Genomic DNA, 18,398 nt, shown 5'->3' with positions numbered 1-18,398 from the left:
TCATCCCATTGCTCGTCAATTTACTTGAGTGTGCACTAGTAACATCTCTATTCCTCCCAGCCCTGAGATTTTAGCAGCCTCTCCTTACTCATCTTTCCCAATATTGGAGGCTCTTTCAGGGTCAAGGTAATGAGACCTATCATTATTGTTTTTGGCATATCGAATACGCCATGGGTAGCTTGCCAGGCTCTGCCTGTGTGGGCAGGATACTCTCGGTAGCCAGGCTCTCTGAGAGAGGGGTGTGTGTGTGTGTGTGTGTGTGTGTGTGTGTGTGTGTATTACTCTCTACGATTTGTTGCCTACTGTCTGAACTCCAACAAATACGAAATATGGTGTGCTAATGAGTAGGAAGTGTCTTATAATGTGTCCGGAAAGCAGTATCTTATAATGTGTCTGGAGCAAGATATATAGATATTTTGTTCCAGCCCATATATATATGTGTAATATATATATGTATCTTATATAATATATAATACATATCCCTAATACATACCCCAATATATAAATATATCCTTTATATACAACACATATCCCTAATATATATAAAATATACATTTTTAATTTTTTATTGAATCACCGTGATAGTGCATTACAAAATTGTTCATGATCACGTTTCAGTCATACAATGTTCCAAGACCCATTCCTCCACCAGTGTCATTTCCTAGTACTAGTGTCCCCAGTTTCCCTCCCACCCCTCAAGCCACCCTCCATCCCAGCCTGCCTCTATATCAGGATCATTTCCTCTCTCTCTCTCTCTCTCTCTCTCTCTCTCTCTCTCTCTCATTTTAGGCATTATAGTTTTCAATACAGATGCTGAAAAGTTATCGTGTATATATCACTTTACCTACTTTCAACACTTAGCTCTTGTCCAGAGTGGTCATTTCCAACAAGCATTATCATATTATGTATACACACATATAAAGGATAACTCCTAGTGGAATCAAAGAATCAAATGGGATGCCAGGGATTGAACCCGAGTCAGCCACATTCAAGGTAAGTGCCTTACCACTGTCTGATCTATGTGCAGCTTCATAAGGATGCTTCAAAGCACGTTTCAAACTGGTTGCACTAAGTTCCATTCCTACCAATAGTGCACAATTCCTGGCTTTCCTCAACAACCTCTCCTACACTTACTCTTATTGTGGCAGCTGATGTGAGTCATCTCACAGGTGTGCAGGGGTATCTCACTATAGTATTCATTTCCATTTCCCTTATGATCAGCCATAAGGAGCACTTTTGTGGGAATCCTGCTTAGAGACCCTGCTTTCCTACCATAAGAGGATTCCTATCCTTCCTTTGCTTTTGCTTTTTCTTCTCTTTTCCATTTGCTTAGGAGAATTTATTTTAATGAACATCAAGAAGATAGAGGAAGAAATGAAAGCAGAAATTTCAAAACTACTGGGGCTGGAGCAATAGCACAGCGGGTAGGGCATTTACCTTGCACACGATGACTCAAGATGGATTCGCACCATCCCATATGGTCCTCTGAGAACTGCCAGAGTGATTCCTGAGTATAGAGCCAGGAGTAACCCCTGTGCATTACCAGGTGTGACCCAAAAAGAAAAAAATGAAAATTTAAAACTAAAAACAGAAGTGACATAAATAAATGAATCGGTAGATGAAATAAAAAACTCAGTAGGTGTCCTCAAAAGTAGAATGGCTACAGCTGAAGACAGAATCAGTGAGCTTGAAGATGAGCTGCAGAAAGCTTACAAGCAACAACAAACAATAGCAAATGATCTCAAAATAGCTCTAAGGCAAATCAGAGTCCTAGGGGATGACCTCCAGAGGAACAACATAAGAATCATCAGAGTACCAGAAGGACAGGGAGGTAACCCCAATGAAAAAGCCACAGTTAAAGATATCATTGCTGAGAAGTTCCCAGAGTTGAAGAATGCAGGCATCCAGTTCCAAGGAGCCCAAAGGGTGCCAGCTAAGAGACCCTAATAAAAAGACTCCAAGACATATCACAGTCAGAATGATGGATGCCACGGATAGAGTGGATAGAGACACAGTACTGCAAGCAGCAAGGTCATAGAAGGAAATCACATACAAAGGAACACCCCTTAGATTTACAGCAAACCTATCAGAGGAAACCCTCCAAGCCCAAAGACAATGGGCAGATACAGTAAAAAAAAAAACTCAATGAAATGAATGCTTCACCAAGAATGCTATATCTGGCTAAACTCTCACTCAGACTTGAAGGAACAATACACTATTTCATGGAAAAACAACAGCTGAGGAATTTCAATTTCATAGACTCAAACCCAAACTTAAAAGAAGGACTAAGAGGCTACTCTAAGATAAGAAAAACCCCTACAAGCACAACAAACCCCTACAGAACAATGACACAAAACCCCATGACAATAATCTCTCTAAATGTCAATGGTCTAAATGCACTAATTAAGAGACACAGAGTGGCAAAATGGATTCAGAATAAACCCAACATTCTGCTGCCTACAAGAAACACATCTAAATAGTCAGAGCAAACAGACTCAATGTCAAAGAACGGAAAACAATCCTGCAAGCAAAAACTCCCTCAAAAAAGCCGGGGTGGCCATACTAGTATCTGAAAACACAGATTTCAGGTTGAAAAAGATTAGAAAAGACAGAGAAGGCCCTTTTTTACTAATCAAGTGATATGTTCAGCAGGAAGAAATCAAACTTCTTAATGTATATGCATCTAATGAGGGACCAGCTAAATATTTAAAGCAACTGCTAACAGATTTTAACAAAGATATTGCTAACAACAGAATAGTAGCTGGAGACTTCAACACTGCCCTATCACCTCTAGATAGATCAACAAGATTAAAACTCAGCAAGTAAACACTGGCTTTGAAGGAAGAGATAGAAGAGAGAGGGCTAATAGATCTATACAGGGCTTTGCATCCCCCAAAAATAATATACATTTTTTTCCAGTGCACACGGAACATATTCCAAAATAGACCATGTGCTGGGTCACAAAACATACCTCAATAAAATCAGGAAGATAAAAATTGTATCAACTATCTTTTCAGACCACAATACACTGAAGACAGAAGTTAATCTTGCAATCCTGCACAGACATAGAGAACCAAATCAAACACCTGGAAATTAAACAACTCAATGTTGAACAATGAGTGGGTTAGGAAGGAAATCAAAGAAGAAATCAAAAGATACCTGGAAACAAATGAGAATGAAGACATGAGTTACCAGAACCTATGGACGTAGCTAAAGCCGTGTTAAGGGGAAAATTTATAGCTCTGCAAGCATACCTCAGGAAGGAAGAAAGGGCCTACATAGAAACTTGACTTCACAGCTCAAGACCTTAGAAACGGACCAACAAAAGAAGCCCAAACCAGGCCAAAGGAAAGAAAGAACAAAACTTAGAGCCAAAATGAATCACATGGAAATCCACAAGACAGTCTGAAAGATCAGTGAAACCAAGAGCTGGTTCCTTGATAAAAATAAACAAGATTGATAAAACACTAGCAAGACTCACAAAGAGAAAGAGAGAACCCCAATAAACAGAATCAGAAATGAAAAGGGGGACATCAAAACAGAAACCAAAGAAATTTAAAACATCAGAGACTACTTTGAAAGTCTGTATGCCACAAAACAAGAGAACCTAGAAGAAATGGATAAATTTCTGGATTCCTATTATCTCCCAAAGCTGAATCAATAAGATCTGGAATACCTGAATAGATCCATTAATATCAAGGAAATTGAAACTGTAGTCAAAAGTCTTCCCAAAAACAAAAGCCCTAGTCCAGATGGATTCACTAACGAATTTTTTCAAACATTTAAAGAGAACCTATTGCCAGTTCTTCTCAAGCTTTTCCAGGAAACTGAAGAAAAAGAAACTCTCCCAAACAGTTTCTATGAGGCTCATATCTCCCTAATACCAAAAGCAAACAAAGACCCCACAAAAAAAAAAAAAGAAAGAAAGCTACAGTCCCTGTAGCATTAGAATTGATTTGGAAGCGATGATACTTGCTCCTTTTTAAAAAGTATCCTAGGAGCTGGAGTGATAGCACAGTGGTAGGGCATTTGCCTTGCACCCGATCAACCCAGGTTCCATTCCCAGCATCCCATATAGTCCTCTGAGCACCGCCAGGGGTAATTCCTGAGTGCAGAGCCAGGAGTAATCCCTGTGCACCGCCAGGTGTGAACGAAAAAAGCAAAAAAAAAAAGTAAATAAATAAATAAAAAAGTATCCTAACTACATTATGGGCTTCTGAGTATTACAACTATTTAAAGACCCTGAAAAGTATAGTAACTCTACCAAAACCACAATAAGATTCATTTTAAAAGCAGATCACAATTTTTCTTTTTTCTTTTCTTTTTTTTTTTTTTTTTTTGCTTTTTGGGTCACACCCGGCAATGCACAGGGGTCATTCCTGGCTCATGCACTCAGGAATTACCCCTGGCAGTGCTCAGGGGACCATATGGGATGCTGGGATTCGAACCCGGGTCGGCCGCATGCAAGGCAAACGCCCTACCCACTGTGCTATCACTCCAGCCCCGCAGATCACAATTTTTCAATGAGGAATAGACTATAATATGCAAGTTACTAAGAAGGAAGAGCAGAAGTAAAAGAATTATCTATTTTTTAAAATAGATAAGGTGTATAGTGACAATCTGCAGGTAGAACCAGTAGATCATAGCTGTGCACTAGTCTCAAAAAAAAAAAAAAAGAAGCAAAAAGCCTGAGGTCCATATCAACAACCCAACTCCAAAGCCTGCACTTCACTAGCACATGCAAATATGCACACAGTTGAATCGCCTTTCCTCCAGGATACCTTATAGACCCACTGCTCCTTACCTCCCACCAGTTTATCCACTCTCCCAAGTCTCACAATCAGAGAAAAAGGGATATGAAACTAAGTTTTCTCTCTAACAGAAACATGGCATAGTAGAGGGAAAACTACAGGAATAGAAGAGGATTAAAACTGGGTGGGATCAGTAATGAAAACTGGCATTAAGAACACCTGAGTTGAAAACAGAATATAAAAGTTCACCTTAAACCAGTATTTCACAGGCCTGGTCAATTTTTGGAATAACCTACAAACTATGAAAAACAACGTATGTGTTTCTCCAATTTCCAGAGATTCTGGTGCAAAAATTGTGAGCTATCAGAATTTTTAACAACGATCCAGATCATTAAGATACCTATTAATAGGGAATCCTGTCTGGAACTTCAACCATAGGTCTACAATAGTAAAGATACAAAGGCTTTTGAACAATCATTTAAAAAATAAAAACCTATTGGGCTGGAGCAATAGCACAGAAGGTAGGTCGTTTGCCTTGCACACAGCCAACCGGGTTTTGATTCCCAGTATCCCATATGGTCCCCTGAGCACGACTAGGAGTAATTCCTGAGAGTACAGCCAGGAGTAACCCCTGTGCATCGATGGGTGTGATCTAAAAAACAAAAATAAAAGTGCAAAAATAAAAATCTATAAATCACAAATATGTCTAATGGCACTTCTCATTTTCATAGAGGCCAGAGGCAATTCAGTGTGATGTTTCCTGTTAAAGAGGTAAGAAAATGGCTCAGTCTGAGGTCACTGTGTTTACCATGACAGATGCCAAAGCCTGGGAACTGCACAGAACCAGAGAAGCTCAGACGATGCAGGCAGAGCTTCTGGGTTCAGACTACTGTGCTGCTGGGTTTCTCAGACACCCAGGAGCAGCACAGCCACACCCAGTGGCCCACCAACATGGACTTGGCCCACTTTGAACTGACTACTGCTTGGAAATTACAAATAATATGAGACATCATGTGGTTCACATAATAAAAAATAATCAGATGAGGACAAATACCAATAAAATACACAGGTAAAAATAACTCGAAAGCTATTAAAGTCGCCATTATTAAAATAAGGTTCAGTGTTAAAATAAGCAAAATTTCATGAAATTTGTATGACGAGGTAAGAATAAGGTCATCCCATCCCCCAAAATGCCATCTTACAACAGAAATTACAGGAACGTCCAGGTAGGGAAGGTACTTGTTATTAGAGTAACAAAGGGAGGAAGGAAAGATGCCTAATCTTTGTATATTCTATTTTACTGATAGAAAAACTCCAATACATTAAAATGCAAAAGCATCAAATTATTTAAACTTTTTCTTTTCCACCAAGTGGTCATTTGTCAAAATGATGTAAAATGTTCACATTGTGTATGTAAAATTACATTTTATATGGAAAATCCAACTTTATCTCATGAAAATTATTTCTGCAGAACTATTAACTGGCCTAATCCTAGACAGTAATTTAAACATCAATCCCAGAAACATCTTTGAAAATCCACAGTATGTAAGATCCCACTGAATCAAGCACCATGGGAGGTGCAAGCTTTGTTCTTTGTGTGATTAATTAAAATAGTAATGAGATATTTTTAAAGCAGGGCTTGGGAAAACATATAAACCAACTTTCTCTGGAAGCAATCTTTTTTCTTATTTATTTCAAAACACAAATCAGCAGACGACTCAGACGGTATTATAAGACATATTAGCAGTATTTCTCTTTGACTTCCAGAGACTGAGGAGACAGCGAAAGCAAGAAAAAAATGACCACTCTCTTACTCAAAGGTAATTGATTGTGTGAGACACTGGGTTTGTTGAGTGGCTGAGAGCAGCTCATGACCTCAAGGTCTCCTTCACACTACACAGAACCCACAGCAGAGGCATTCTCCGTGCAGTTCATTTGCCATCCAACTCTAAGAATGCTTACAAGCCATTCAAATTTCAAAAGCCACATGACTGATACTTCTCTAAGAGGAGCTTCAACTGCAAAGACCTCTCTGCAAGTATACAGACTTCCCACCCAGTAAGGCTGCTATCACCCCATCACAGGGGGTGCTGGAACCTCCAGTGCAAGACATGCAAAGTCTACCTTGTGCAGCTCAGTTTTGTGGTACTTGCGTGTGTGTGTGTGTGTGTATGTGTGTGTATGTGTTTTGTTTTTATCTCCATATTCTGAGGAACTCACTAAAATATATTTTATTTCAAACTTAGCTATTTTAATTTCTATATCTCAGTACAGCCCAGATATAAGACATGCATGTTCACATATCCACACACGTGATAGGATACATCATGAGTAAACAGTTTTGCTTATGCCTGCAAGATACTGGCATTTATTTTCTGCAAGATATTCCTTTTTTAGATGATCTGCGTATATATTTGTTTAGGATTGCTATACAATCCAAATTGAAATTTTCCAACTGTTTCCAGTATGCTTTATGCTGCAGTTCATACCCAAAACTTTCTCCTGGAGGAGGTCCTTAAAATTACTTGAAATGTGGATGGAGATATAGGACAAAGTTTCAGGTGTTCGCTTTGCATGTGGCTGACTCCAGTTTAAATTCCTGCACTGCAGAGGGTTCCCCAAGAATTGCCACAAGTGACCCCTGAACATAGCTTAAGTTACTGCTGAGTGTGACCAAAAAAAAAAAAAAAGATTCTACTTAAGATACATGTGAGAATTGGGATGTTTTCCTCTGCGGACAGAAAAGAGGAAGGGGGAATATGCGTTATAAAACTGCATATTTTATATATCAGAAAACATGGCAAATATTCAGAATCTATGACTGTATAAATGAGTGCTTCCGAGGCAAAAATAGGGAAGTAAAGACAGTAAAGACTAAAGGCCAAGAGAAGGAGAAGGATAAAAAAGTAAGAAAGCAGTTCTCCTAGAAAAAGACAGATTAGCTCTAGGCTGGTAAGCAAACAGGTGTTTCATTGGGCAACAAGGAACAATTCATGTGTTAGGGCCAAGTTAATGTTACTTTTCACTTGTTAATTTGCTTTCATTGCAACTACCTGCCTCAGCTCCATCAGGTGCTACATGAAACATTTTAATTCTTTGAAATGAGGTTAAAAAATACTGTGAAGACATCTTTCAGGGGTTCTGAAGGGGAAGAAATTTTTCAGGGTCAGGCATGAGCCAAGTGGCCTTACAAAGGCACCACCACAGGTGGCTTATCTGAGGCAGAGAGGGAGAGATGATCACTTTCTTCCTACCTACCTCTGCTACCCAGAACTGGCTGGGAAAACTGTAGCACTGTAGCACTCTCATCCTGTTGTTCATCGATTTGCTCAAGTGGACACCAGTAACGTTTCCATTGTGAGACTTGTTGTTACTGTTTTTGGCATATAGAATATGCCACTGGTAGCCTGCCGGGCGCTGCCGTGTGGGCCGGATACTCTCGGTAGCTTGCCAGGCTCTCCAAGAGGGACGGAGAAGTCAAACCCAGGTCAGCTGCGTGCAAGGCAAACACCCTACCCACTGTACTATCACTCCAGCTCCTGGGAAGACTAGAACTCATCAAATCTTTGATGAGCCCTGATGCAGCATGGGCCAGAGACCCACCACCTCCACCAGGTTGTGGGAGCGTTTGCTCTTTGCAGAAAAGGAAAACTCAGTCCTTGGCCTTATGCAGGGTTACCAGGTTGCCTTGCAGAAAAGAATTTCAGGAGTAGAAGAGCAGCAAAATAAATAAATATATATACATTTATCTATATGTGTGTATATATATACATATATATATCACTGTATCACTTTCATCTCATTGTTCATCGATTTGCTAGAGAGGGCACCAGTAACATCTCTATTGTAAAACTTGTTACTGTTTTTGGCATATTGAATACGCCACAGGTAGCTTGCCAAGCTCTGCCGTGTGGGCGAGATACTATATAATATGGAGGTTTAAGAAGGGTAAGGAGAGAGAACAAAGGGAGAGAGAGAGAGTAAAACACGCTCAAGAGAGAATGCGGGCTTCTCCAAAGGTGGGGAGAGCATCTCAACATTAGATAGGGGAGCATGAAAGTCCACATCTCAAGAGGGGAGATCAGGTAACACATGTGCTCGGCCACATGGGCACAAGCAGCACACGAACTCGGGCAGCATATGTGTGACCTTCCATTGTTCAAAGTGGCTTTTATAAGGTTTTTCCAACCTGCCCCCACATGGTAAAATGCCCAGGTAGAAGTCTGTTGCTAAGGCAGTTGCCAAGGCAGTTGAATGGTAGATGGTCATCTTCGAAATTCCTCTCCTGGCCTTTTGTTCCAGCTGGAGCTTCCTTGAACGGGGGGCCCCAGCCTTCTCTGGGTCTGTTACTGGCTCCAGGTTGGGGTCTTATAGGCCTTGGTTCCTCTGTTTGCAGCTTTGGTCCTATTAGATTTACTACTTCCTAGGAATTCCATTGTCACAGGGACCCTTCTCTGACTAACTAAATGCCTACATCAATGTCATTATTCTTGCCTGCCCCCTCTTCCCAACCCCAGGGGTGAAAGGTTGTTACTCCTTATCTGGAAAACACAGGGGTCTTTGGGAGATTCACCCACCAGTTCATCTTGATGTATCAGTAGAAGGTTCTGATAGAGCATAAATAGGTTCATAGTGGCCCCCTTTATGGAGAGGCCAGACTAGATTTCTAGATTTACCTTATTTTTTTCAAACCTGTGGTTCTAAAACTTCTGGTTTCATTAGAATCACCTGGAGGTGACTGGCTGCTAGAGCCTCCCCCAACATTTCCAATCAAGCCGAGGAAGGCAGAGAATCTGAAAACCGCACTTTTGACAATTCCAGTAAGATGCTGAGCCAGCCGAACCGGGGAACCACACTTTGAGAACCACTGATCTAAGAAAACACCTTAAAGTACAGAAATGTTCTAGAATTCCACAGGAATCCCACTCTATTCGAGATGCACTTAAAACTTAAGACAAGCTACCACACACCTTTCTTTTCTTTTCTTTTCCTTTCTGTTAAATCAACATCAAGACAAGACGTGAGTATATTTTCGAGTTTCAATAGCAAGGAAATAAGTCCGACAAAGAACATTGGAAGGTGGTTTGAAAAAAGAAACAGGAGTGGGGCAAGTTTAAAAAAGTGACACTGTAGGAAGAGCTGGGGTGGGGGTGGGGAATGAATTAAAAAGAATTGCAAGAAATTAACTCAGTAAAAGCAAGAATAAAAGTCATCTTCAGAAGTATATCATGAGATAGCAGCTGCTACCTGAAGTCCAAGACTAGTTGCTCTACTGACATTCTGGATTTCTTCTAGGTTTTGGTTCCTGAGATTACATCACCTTCCTCTCCTTTCCTGTCTCCCGCTTCCCTCTACCCCCTGCGTCCATAGAACCAACGTGCAATTTGCAGTTCCTATCTTGACAACAGAGAGCTCTTTCTCAGCGTCCGGACCTCCCCTGGCAACCTATGTTTCTCACCTTTTCCTCAAGAGGAAACTACCCCCACTCCAATAGTCCAGAGTTCCTTAATCTAAAAGTGGTGCTTTTGACACCAACAGCATAAGCATCACCTGGGAATTATCACAAAGGGTAAAAGAGATGGTTGTACCCTGCAGTGAAATTCAGAGCTGGTTAGAAGAAGAGATTTGGGAAGATTGATTTCCTTCTAGAGGACCCCACACGCTGTGAAAGGCCTGCCTGCCCTCACCTCAGCCCACTATGATGGCCAGGACCCAGTGACAGGATCTGTTTGGTCCTTCCTTCTCTTTATCTCCCACACCGATCCAAAGCCAGATCCTGCTAAAATATCAAGGATTATATAGTAAACTGTACAACTGTGGTGCTTATATTTCTAAATGATTGCCATGTCCTAATTAAAGACAGTTAATGCCCAGAGCAATTTTTTTCACCTCAACCTTACATTTTTGCATGTTGATGGTCTCAGGTATCAAAATATTAGGTCAATTTTTATATGATGAGTACCAACAAGCACATAAGCATATCTATGGTATAAGTACAAATTTACTTTTTTTAGTATTTTGGGAGCCTTTTATTGGAGTCACAGTGAATATATGTTGTACTATGCATGTATGCTGAAAATCAAGTGCAGTCTTAAGTTTCCATCATTCAACATGACTATACTGGTAGTATAAATAAAAATTAAAGAGGAAATGCTTATACATTGACTTCCCATGCTCTTTCAGCACCTGAAAAGCAGTGAATATGCAATATATACATGCTGAGATCCACACTGTGTCAGCAAGTCAGTTACTCGTGAGGTGCCATAGGTGTGTGGTCTGGGGCAGGGTGAGACAAAGGAAGTCATGAGACAGAGACAGAAGCTCAGAGAGCCCAGACTATAAGACGTGGTAGTTAAAACTGAAGCCAGGCTCCAGACTGTGGCAGGGCTCTCACGGGCTGTTCATCACAGCTCTGATGCCCCTTCAACACCCACCTCCCTAAAATTCTTCTTCTGAATCCAACTTACACCCGGTGAGAAGTAGAGCTGGGAGAAGCAAGGAAATAAGGATCTGACCTCCAGTGATTAATCAGCAAAAAAGAGACACCAGGTAGACAAACTTCAGTACTGTCAGCTGCAAGGGTAGGACGCTCCTAAATCGTGAGTTAGTGTTTCTCCACTATTTTCCTCCCAAGCCACACACATTTTCTTCATTGCTTGTTCAGGTCTCTACTTAAAAATGTATGGGGGTAACACTGGAAATCATTGTGAATTCAAGGCTCCTTTCTAACTTCGTTTCCTTCCGATGCCCCCTATCTTACCTGCCAACCCCCCTACTCTTGTGCCCTCATCTATATGATTTTTACCCCTTGGAGTATCCTGGGAGTCTAGAAGGAGACACCTGGCTCCACCTGCGAAAACCAGGAGAGTTAATATCCAGAAGCCCGAACAGAAGAGTCAAGTTCTTCCTGGCTCCTAGTACTGCTAGTAGTGCTGCTCTGCCCACCACCCCACCCAGCCCAAGCACTTTACACATGAGATCTGTGATCAGTAAACACTTACTAAGTGGAGGCATACATCAAGAAACTAAGCTGATTTAATTTTTGCCTTCGCTTCAGCCAGCTGCTCATCCAACTGTGTGGATCCTTCGTAAAGGCATGGAGTATGCAAAAATTGTAGGAGGGCAAAGCAAATACCTGACACTTCATTCATCTACTTCCCTCCAGTGCATGCTTAATTTTGTATAGAAGCAACTCTCAGGATCCCAGCCTCCCTCCTCTCTTCCCCTCCCACCATCCCCTCCCTTTTCTCTTCCTTTGCTCCCTCTACTCTCCTCTCCTCCCTTCTTCTCTCCCCTCCCTTGCACCACTCTCTGTCTCTTCTCTCCTCTCTCCGTTGCTGTCTCTCTGTCTCTGTCTCTATCTCTGTCTCTTCTCTCTGTCTGTCTCTGTCGGTCTCAGTCTCTGTCGGTCTCTGTCTCTGTCTCTGTCTCTCTCTCTCTCTCTCTCTCTCTCATGCACACACAATTTGGCACATTTTATCCAACTAACAAGTCCCTACTCCAGTCACCCTTCAATCTCTGATCACCATGCCAACACTCACTAGCACCCCTTCATGAGTCTCTGTGTTCTGCTTCTCTCTTCACATCTACTCAAGACCTAGACAGAACCCTTGTTAACATTCTGAGGCATCTTTAGCAGACAGTTGTCCTACACTATAATGATGTTCTTTCTCATTTTCTTCCCTAATGTCAAGGGGATTCTTCGAAGAAAAAGAGGTATTCTAACTTACCTACTCCATGACACAGAATGTACTCAGTTACAGGGAAATAAATATATAGTTGTGATTTAAGCCTCTTCACCCTTTTTAAGTTTTTGTTTCTTGGTTTTTGATTTTTTTTTTGCTTTTTGAGTCACACCTGGCGATGCACAGGGGTTACTCCTGGCTCTACACTCAGGAATTACTCCTGGCAGTGCTCAGGAGACCATATGGAATGCTGGGAATCGAACCCGGGTCAGCCACATGCAGGCAAATGCCCTACCTGCTGTACTGTCACTCCAGCCCCACCTTTTTAATGATTATAATAAAGGAGCTGGTGGAAGCTGACGGATAGAACAGGAATAGAGGTGCCGGCCTTGCCTGTGACCAAGACTAGTTAATCCCCAGCACCACCAGGAGTGATCCCTAGCACAGAGCCAGGTACGAGCCCCAAGAATCACTGGGTGCCCTCCTGTGAAACAAAATAAAGCAAAAAATACAATTCATAGTAAGATAAATCTACAGTCACTTTGCCTTCTCAGCAGTTCCAAGAAAGACCCAAACTCCTCCGGCCCTCAAACCTCACTGTCCTGAACACGCTGGCACTGATTTTCCAGCACTGCCTCACGGGTACCAAATGGCTACCGTCATTCCAGGCACAGCTCCATCGTATTAGGGAGAGTCCCATATAGCAAATAAGGTGGCTGAAGTTAGCCAAACAAATTTAATCACTCTTGATTGGGTCTCATCTCTTTATATGAAAAGGTATATATTTAATGAGAACTCAAGAGATTGGGGTCAGAGCAATAGTACAGAAGACAGGTCACTTCTCTTGCATACAGCCTACCCAGGTTCAATCCCCAGCACCCCATAAGGTCCCCCAAGCCCTCCGGAAGTAATCCCTGAGCAAAGGCAAAGCCAGGAGTAAGTCCTAAACAAACAAAAGGTGATTCAGATTTTTTTTTTGTTTTGATTCAGTTCTGCCAAATCTCTGAATACTATCAAAGAAAATCTAAACTTTCGATGGATTAACCCACTATAAACAAGTACATTTCAACCAAAACAAAAATGGAGTGCTGTAGTAAGAAAAAAAGGAGCTGATTCCCGAGCAGATGACTTTGGATAATGTCTGCCACACATGACCCCAAAATTTTTGAGAAATGTGACATTAGTTGTCTATGATTCTTGATGCTTTCTCCCTTTCTCCATCCTTGCCTTCTTTCTTTCCTCCCCCATTTTAAACAAAATTAAAAGGTGGAGCAATTCTAAGTACTTATAATACCCTCTTTGAATTTTTTGTCTCTTACAAGTTACAAAAAGGAAGCATATTTCTCTTTTAGAAACTCTAGAAACGTAAATCAGAATGAAAAAACAGCTGAGATCCTAAAATGCTATGGAAACCATATCATTCCTTCTTATTTGTTTACCGTCACGTTAACTCTGCTTTAATTCTGGATTACTCAGTGCTTCAATGGACAGTTGATGCTATAAATTAAGTTCCCCAGTCTCTCAATGTCAATAATCATTTAATTTAACATTTATTGAGGCCCCACTGTCTCTAACATCTAGAAAATAGGTTCACAGGCACAGTAATCCTAAAAATTATAAAAAGGAATGTTTAATGACATTAATATATCTAAAATAGAGTTTTCATTGTTCAGGTATGGCATTTTCTTGGAGCAGGCATTAAATCAGTCTTCCTAAGCATACTTTTATAAGTCATAGCTGCATTTCCTTTATCTTCCTATCAATCTAATAACTCACTTTCTGAGTTTTTACTCTTTCTCCTTTAATAGTACTGCTATTTATCTGAATCTACCTATTAACTCCTCATTTTTCAAGTTTAAGCTAACAGATGGATAGATAGATTACTTTCAAACATCTGCTCTGCAACGCTTTTACCTGCACTCCTGCTGTGAGTAAAACTGATTTTAATTATAAGATATTTGAAAATTTTCTCAAAGGCACAGTAAGTGAAAGTTTGCAGTGTAAGAACAACTTATCACCTAAACTCTCACTGGTGGGCACAGTCACAATCCAAACAAACTGAGCATCCTGAAAAAGCTATAAACGAGACTCTTGCTGGTAAACAACAATTTTAGTATCATGAATCTTCACCATGGTCACAATTTATGATTACTGGAAAGTTTTACATGAGGACTATTATATCAGCTTTCTGCACAGAAATAATTTATGATGTTTGTCATGTTTGGGTATACTAAAGAGGCCATTACTTGGAAGACTCAAGAGACTAAAATGGGGTTATAAATCATCTAACACTTTCTTGCTCACATTGATAATGATATTTTAAGTAATATCAGGCTTATTGGTTTGTGCATTTTCTTGGAAATCCCCCCCAATTAAAGTTAGTGACACCCTACTTCCCACAACACTATGTGTGTACCCTTCCTAATTTTATGGTCCCTTTTCCTCTTGCTACCCTAGAATGTTAGAATCTACACAACCACCCCAACACAGCCTTCGCTCAAAAACTCTATTCTGCTTTAGCCCCACCTACAGCTGGACTAACTAGCTTCAACTAATATTTAAATAGCACAGCAGGTAGGGCGTTTGCCTTGCATGTGGTCGACCCAGGTTTGATTCCTCCAGTCCTCTTGGAGAGCCCAGCAAGCTACCGACAGTATCTCACCCGCACAGCAGAGCCTGGCAAGCCACCTATGGCATATTCAATATGCCAAAAACAGTAACAACAAGTCTCACAATAGAGGCATTACTGGTGCCCACTCGAGCAAATCGATGAACATGATGACAGTGCCAGAGTGCTACAATAAATCCTAAAGCTATGCCTGTATTTACCTGGTGATCCACTTAAGAGTTTTAAAATCATACTTCACCTTCCTTCTAGGTTATTCTTATATGTTTAAGGATTAGCCTCTCCTCACACAAACATTGACTAAACTTTATATCTAATAAGCTTGGTTCTAAGTTCACTATCTAGATTCAAGGCACTAGAATCAATTCAATAAACTAGGCCTGGAAACCTCAATTATTCTAATTGGATCTTATCCCCTTCAATCATGCTCTGAAATCACGAATGCTTAAAATGTCTGCTGTGAAATCATTCATGTCTGACCTCCTCTTAGTTTTAATATTCATAAGTCCCATCTCATTTAATATAGGCTTTGATAGTCACTTTTATAACTGGTCTCCTTATCTCTAATCATGGCTACAGCTAAACATATTCGATGCTCCACTCTCCTTGATGAGAGTATGTCTGAGTGCCCTCAGAAAGTCAGGCCACTGGAAAAGTGGTGAATAAAAGGTGGTAAACACAGACTCTTTACTGAGCAAACTTCGACCAGTTTAAGAATACCAAATCTTGGGGCTTGAGTGATAGCACAGCGGGTAGGGCATTTGCCTTGCACACGGCTGACCCGGGTTCAATTCCCAGCATCCCTTATGGTCTCCTGAGCACCACCAGGAGTAATTCCTGAGTGCAGAGCCAGGAGTGACCCCTGTGCATCGCCAGGTATGACCCAAAAAGCAAAAAAAAAAAATACCAAATATGTTTTGAGTCTAATAGACTCCATTTGCTCCTTCTTGCCTGACTTTGAGAGTTCTGGGTGTAAATAAACAACCTGATCCAGACATTCTCCTGCTCCTTGCCACAGCAGTCCTCTGCACTGCAGCCTTTTTTCTGAAGACTTCTGTCACTAATCAGAGAAAGACACCTGGACTTAAGGACCAATTCAAAAGTTTCACCACAAATGACCTAAGCTCCAATCATCTTCCTACATGATGTTTTAAAGGTTCCCCGTGCCCTGCCCCTGATGGAAGTGCCCCTTGTCAACACACTTAAATCATGATTCCTCTTCTCTAAAATGTAACTTCTAATCAAATTTCACCCTGGTTATTTCTTGGTTGGCAGGCAATAACAGAGCAACCAAGTAAATAAATATATTAAGAATCTACAAGGGGGTGGATGAGGAAAAGATAACCAAACTGGAGGGAGCATTATATATATTTGTTTACTGGAGCAATAGCACAGCAGGTAGGGCATTTGCCTTGCACGCAGCTGACCTGGGTTCGATTCCTATGTCCCTCTTGGAGAGCCCGGCAAGCTACCGAGAGTATCCCACCCACACAGCAGAGCCTGGCAAGCTACACGTGGCATATCCGATATGCCAAAAACAGTAACAATGGAGACATTACTGGTGCCCACTCGAGCAAATCATGAACAACAGTACCACAGTGCTACAGTGCTACAGTGTTTAGTCCCTAAGGAGGTGCCATTTAGATTTTGACCTCTAGGGCAGAAAGCTCTCAGCTACAAAGAGTGAGAACAAAGGCTTGAGGAAACAGCCCTCTCAGGCTAGAAGCAAATCCAGGTGGTAATCCAGGCGGTGGGAGGTGTTACAAGGGGGAAGCATTTGTGTGATGAGGAAGAAGTGAAATCATTCATGGCATCCTGAGCCACAATCAGTAGCCTATGTCTAATGAGAGTCATAACAGAGAGCCAGAGAAGATTCTGACAACAGAAAATTAATGAGTAACATCTTTAAGAATTAAGATTATGCTTCTCAGTCCCAGCATGACTCCCAATGAACAAGTGACTGCATGTCCATTTTGTGCAAATGAGTCCTATGTTTCGGTCTGTTGTCTTATTTTCAGCATTAATATCGCTCCCTTCATATCTCCTAATGTTTCTGTGTATACCATAAATTGTGCTGTCAGGTTAATGACAGGGAACAGAGATTTAAAATCCACGCGAATCTAATCCCAATTCTCCTTTCTCTCTTTTTCCGCCACCTTGTATTATAACCTCACCTTTGTGAGTTATCAACGCATCTGCCACATGCCTTGTCTAGAGCTAATGCTTGAAATGTAATGCTGGCAGTTTCCACTGATGAACCTTTTCCTCATGTATTTGTCTCCTGATACATGCACTGTGATAATTTCTTTGAGTAACTGAGAGATGCCTGAAGGCGAGATCTATGCCTTCAGAAGCCTGGTAGAATTGTTTCTTCCTCTGAGCCAGTATCTCTTCTATACCCTTTATCACAACTGGGTTAATAGGTCCATTTCTTCTGCTAGGCTTTAAGTTGTGAATGGCAAAGATAACACCTCCTTTGGTGCCTTGTGAGTTACCAACATATCTACCATCTGCCTTGTCTAGAGCTAATGCTTGATATATGAGTTATAAAACCAACATAAAACACATGGTAAAATAATAGTATTACTGATATGTGCAATGAGATGTTTATTCTATACATATATGCTTATAACATTGCTGCCTTAACATCTAGTCTATTTTCATTTTTCCAATTTTAGATTTATGTCTAATGTGGCCCCATTTGTTAGAAACAATCAATAAACATTTAATGCATAACCAGAAGCAGTAAATATATTCACAGGGGGGAAAAAAAGAGTCTAATTTTATAAAAATGAACAACTGGCACTTTGGCAATAAATTTCTAAATAATTTTGAAGCACAGATAAAATGCCAAAAGGTAATTTCATACACTTACCTCCCTTTACTGATTCTGAATAAATCCTACGCAGAAGAAGTTTTTGGCGCAATTGCAGAACTTCAGTTTCCAAGGCTTCAACTTTTGATCTCCACATCGATTCTAATCCAGACCCCATCCTTGCAAGGTCCTCTGTGTATTCTCTGCTGCTTTTGTTTGCTGGTTTTGAGTGGATAATTGCCAAGGCCAGAGCCAGCTTTGAGGTTCTCAAATACCATGCTTGATCATCCATCCTGGCTTTTGTCCCTGTCGTTAAAAAAAAAAAAGTATCTCAGAGACTATAATTTATGCAGAGTACTTTATTTGCTCAAAATTGATCTTGTACAGTAACACTAATTAATAACTTTACAATACAACTTTAAACCAGTAACGTAATTTTTAAAAAATTCTCAGGAACTAAAACAGTACTGCAAATATTCATAAAAATACATCTTTAGAGTTTTAAGACTCAAAATAATAGG

The 18,398-nt window shown here is 40.7% G+C and overlaps 1 protein-coding gene across 1 annotated transcript in view; it reads right to left on the bottom strand.

The window, feature by feature from the left end:
- Window positions 1–18,175, bottom strand: part of MEI4 (meiotic double-stranded break formation protein 4) — a 160,966-nt gene extending 142,791 nt beyond the window's left edge. Inside the window, exon 1 of the mRNA XM_004610208.3 lies at window positions 17,938–18,175. Coding sequence (XP_004610265.3) covers window positions 17,938–18,169 — 232 coding nt within the window. The 5' untranslated portion in view covers window positions 18,170–18,175. The remainder of the gene's footprint in view (window positions 1–17,937) is intronic.
- Window positions 18,176–18,398: the final 223 nt, after the last annotated feature.

The sequence above is a fragment of the Sorex araneus genome, chromosome 4 (genome assembly GCF_027595985.1).
Source record: "Sorex araneus isolate mSorAra2 chromosome 4, mSorAra2.pri, whole genome shotgun sequence".
Taxonomy (NCBI): domain Eukaryota; kingdom Metazoa; phylum Chordata; class Mammalia; order Eulipotyphla; family Soricidae; genus Sorex; species Sorex araneus.
The sequence above is the reverse complement of the archived record's forward strand: the minus strand, read 5'-3'. Positions and strand labels throughout refer to the sequence as shown.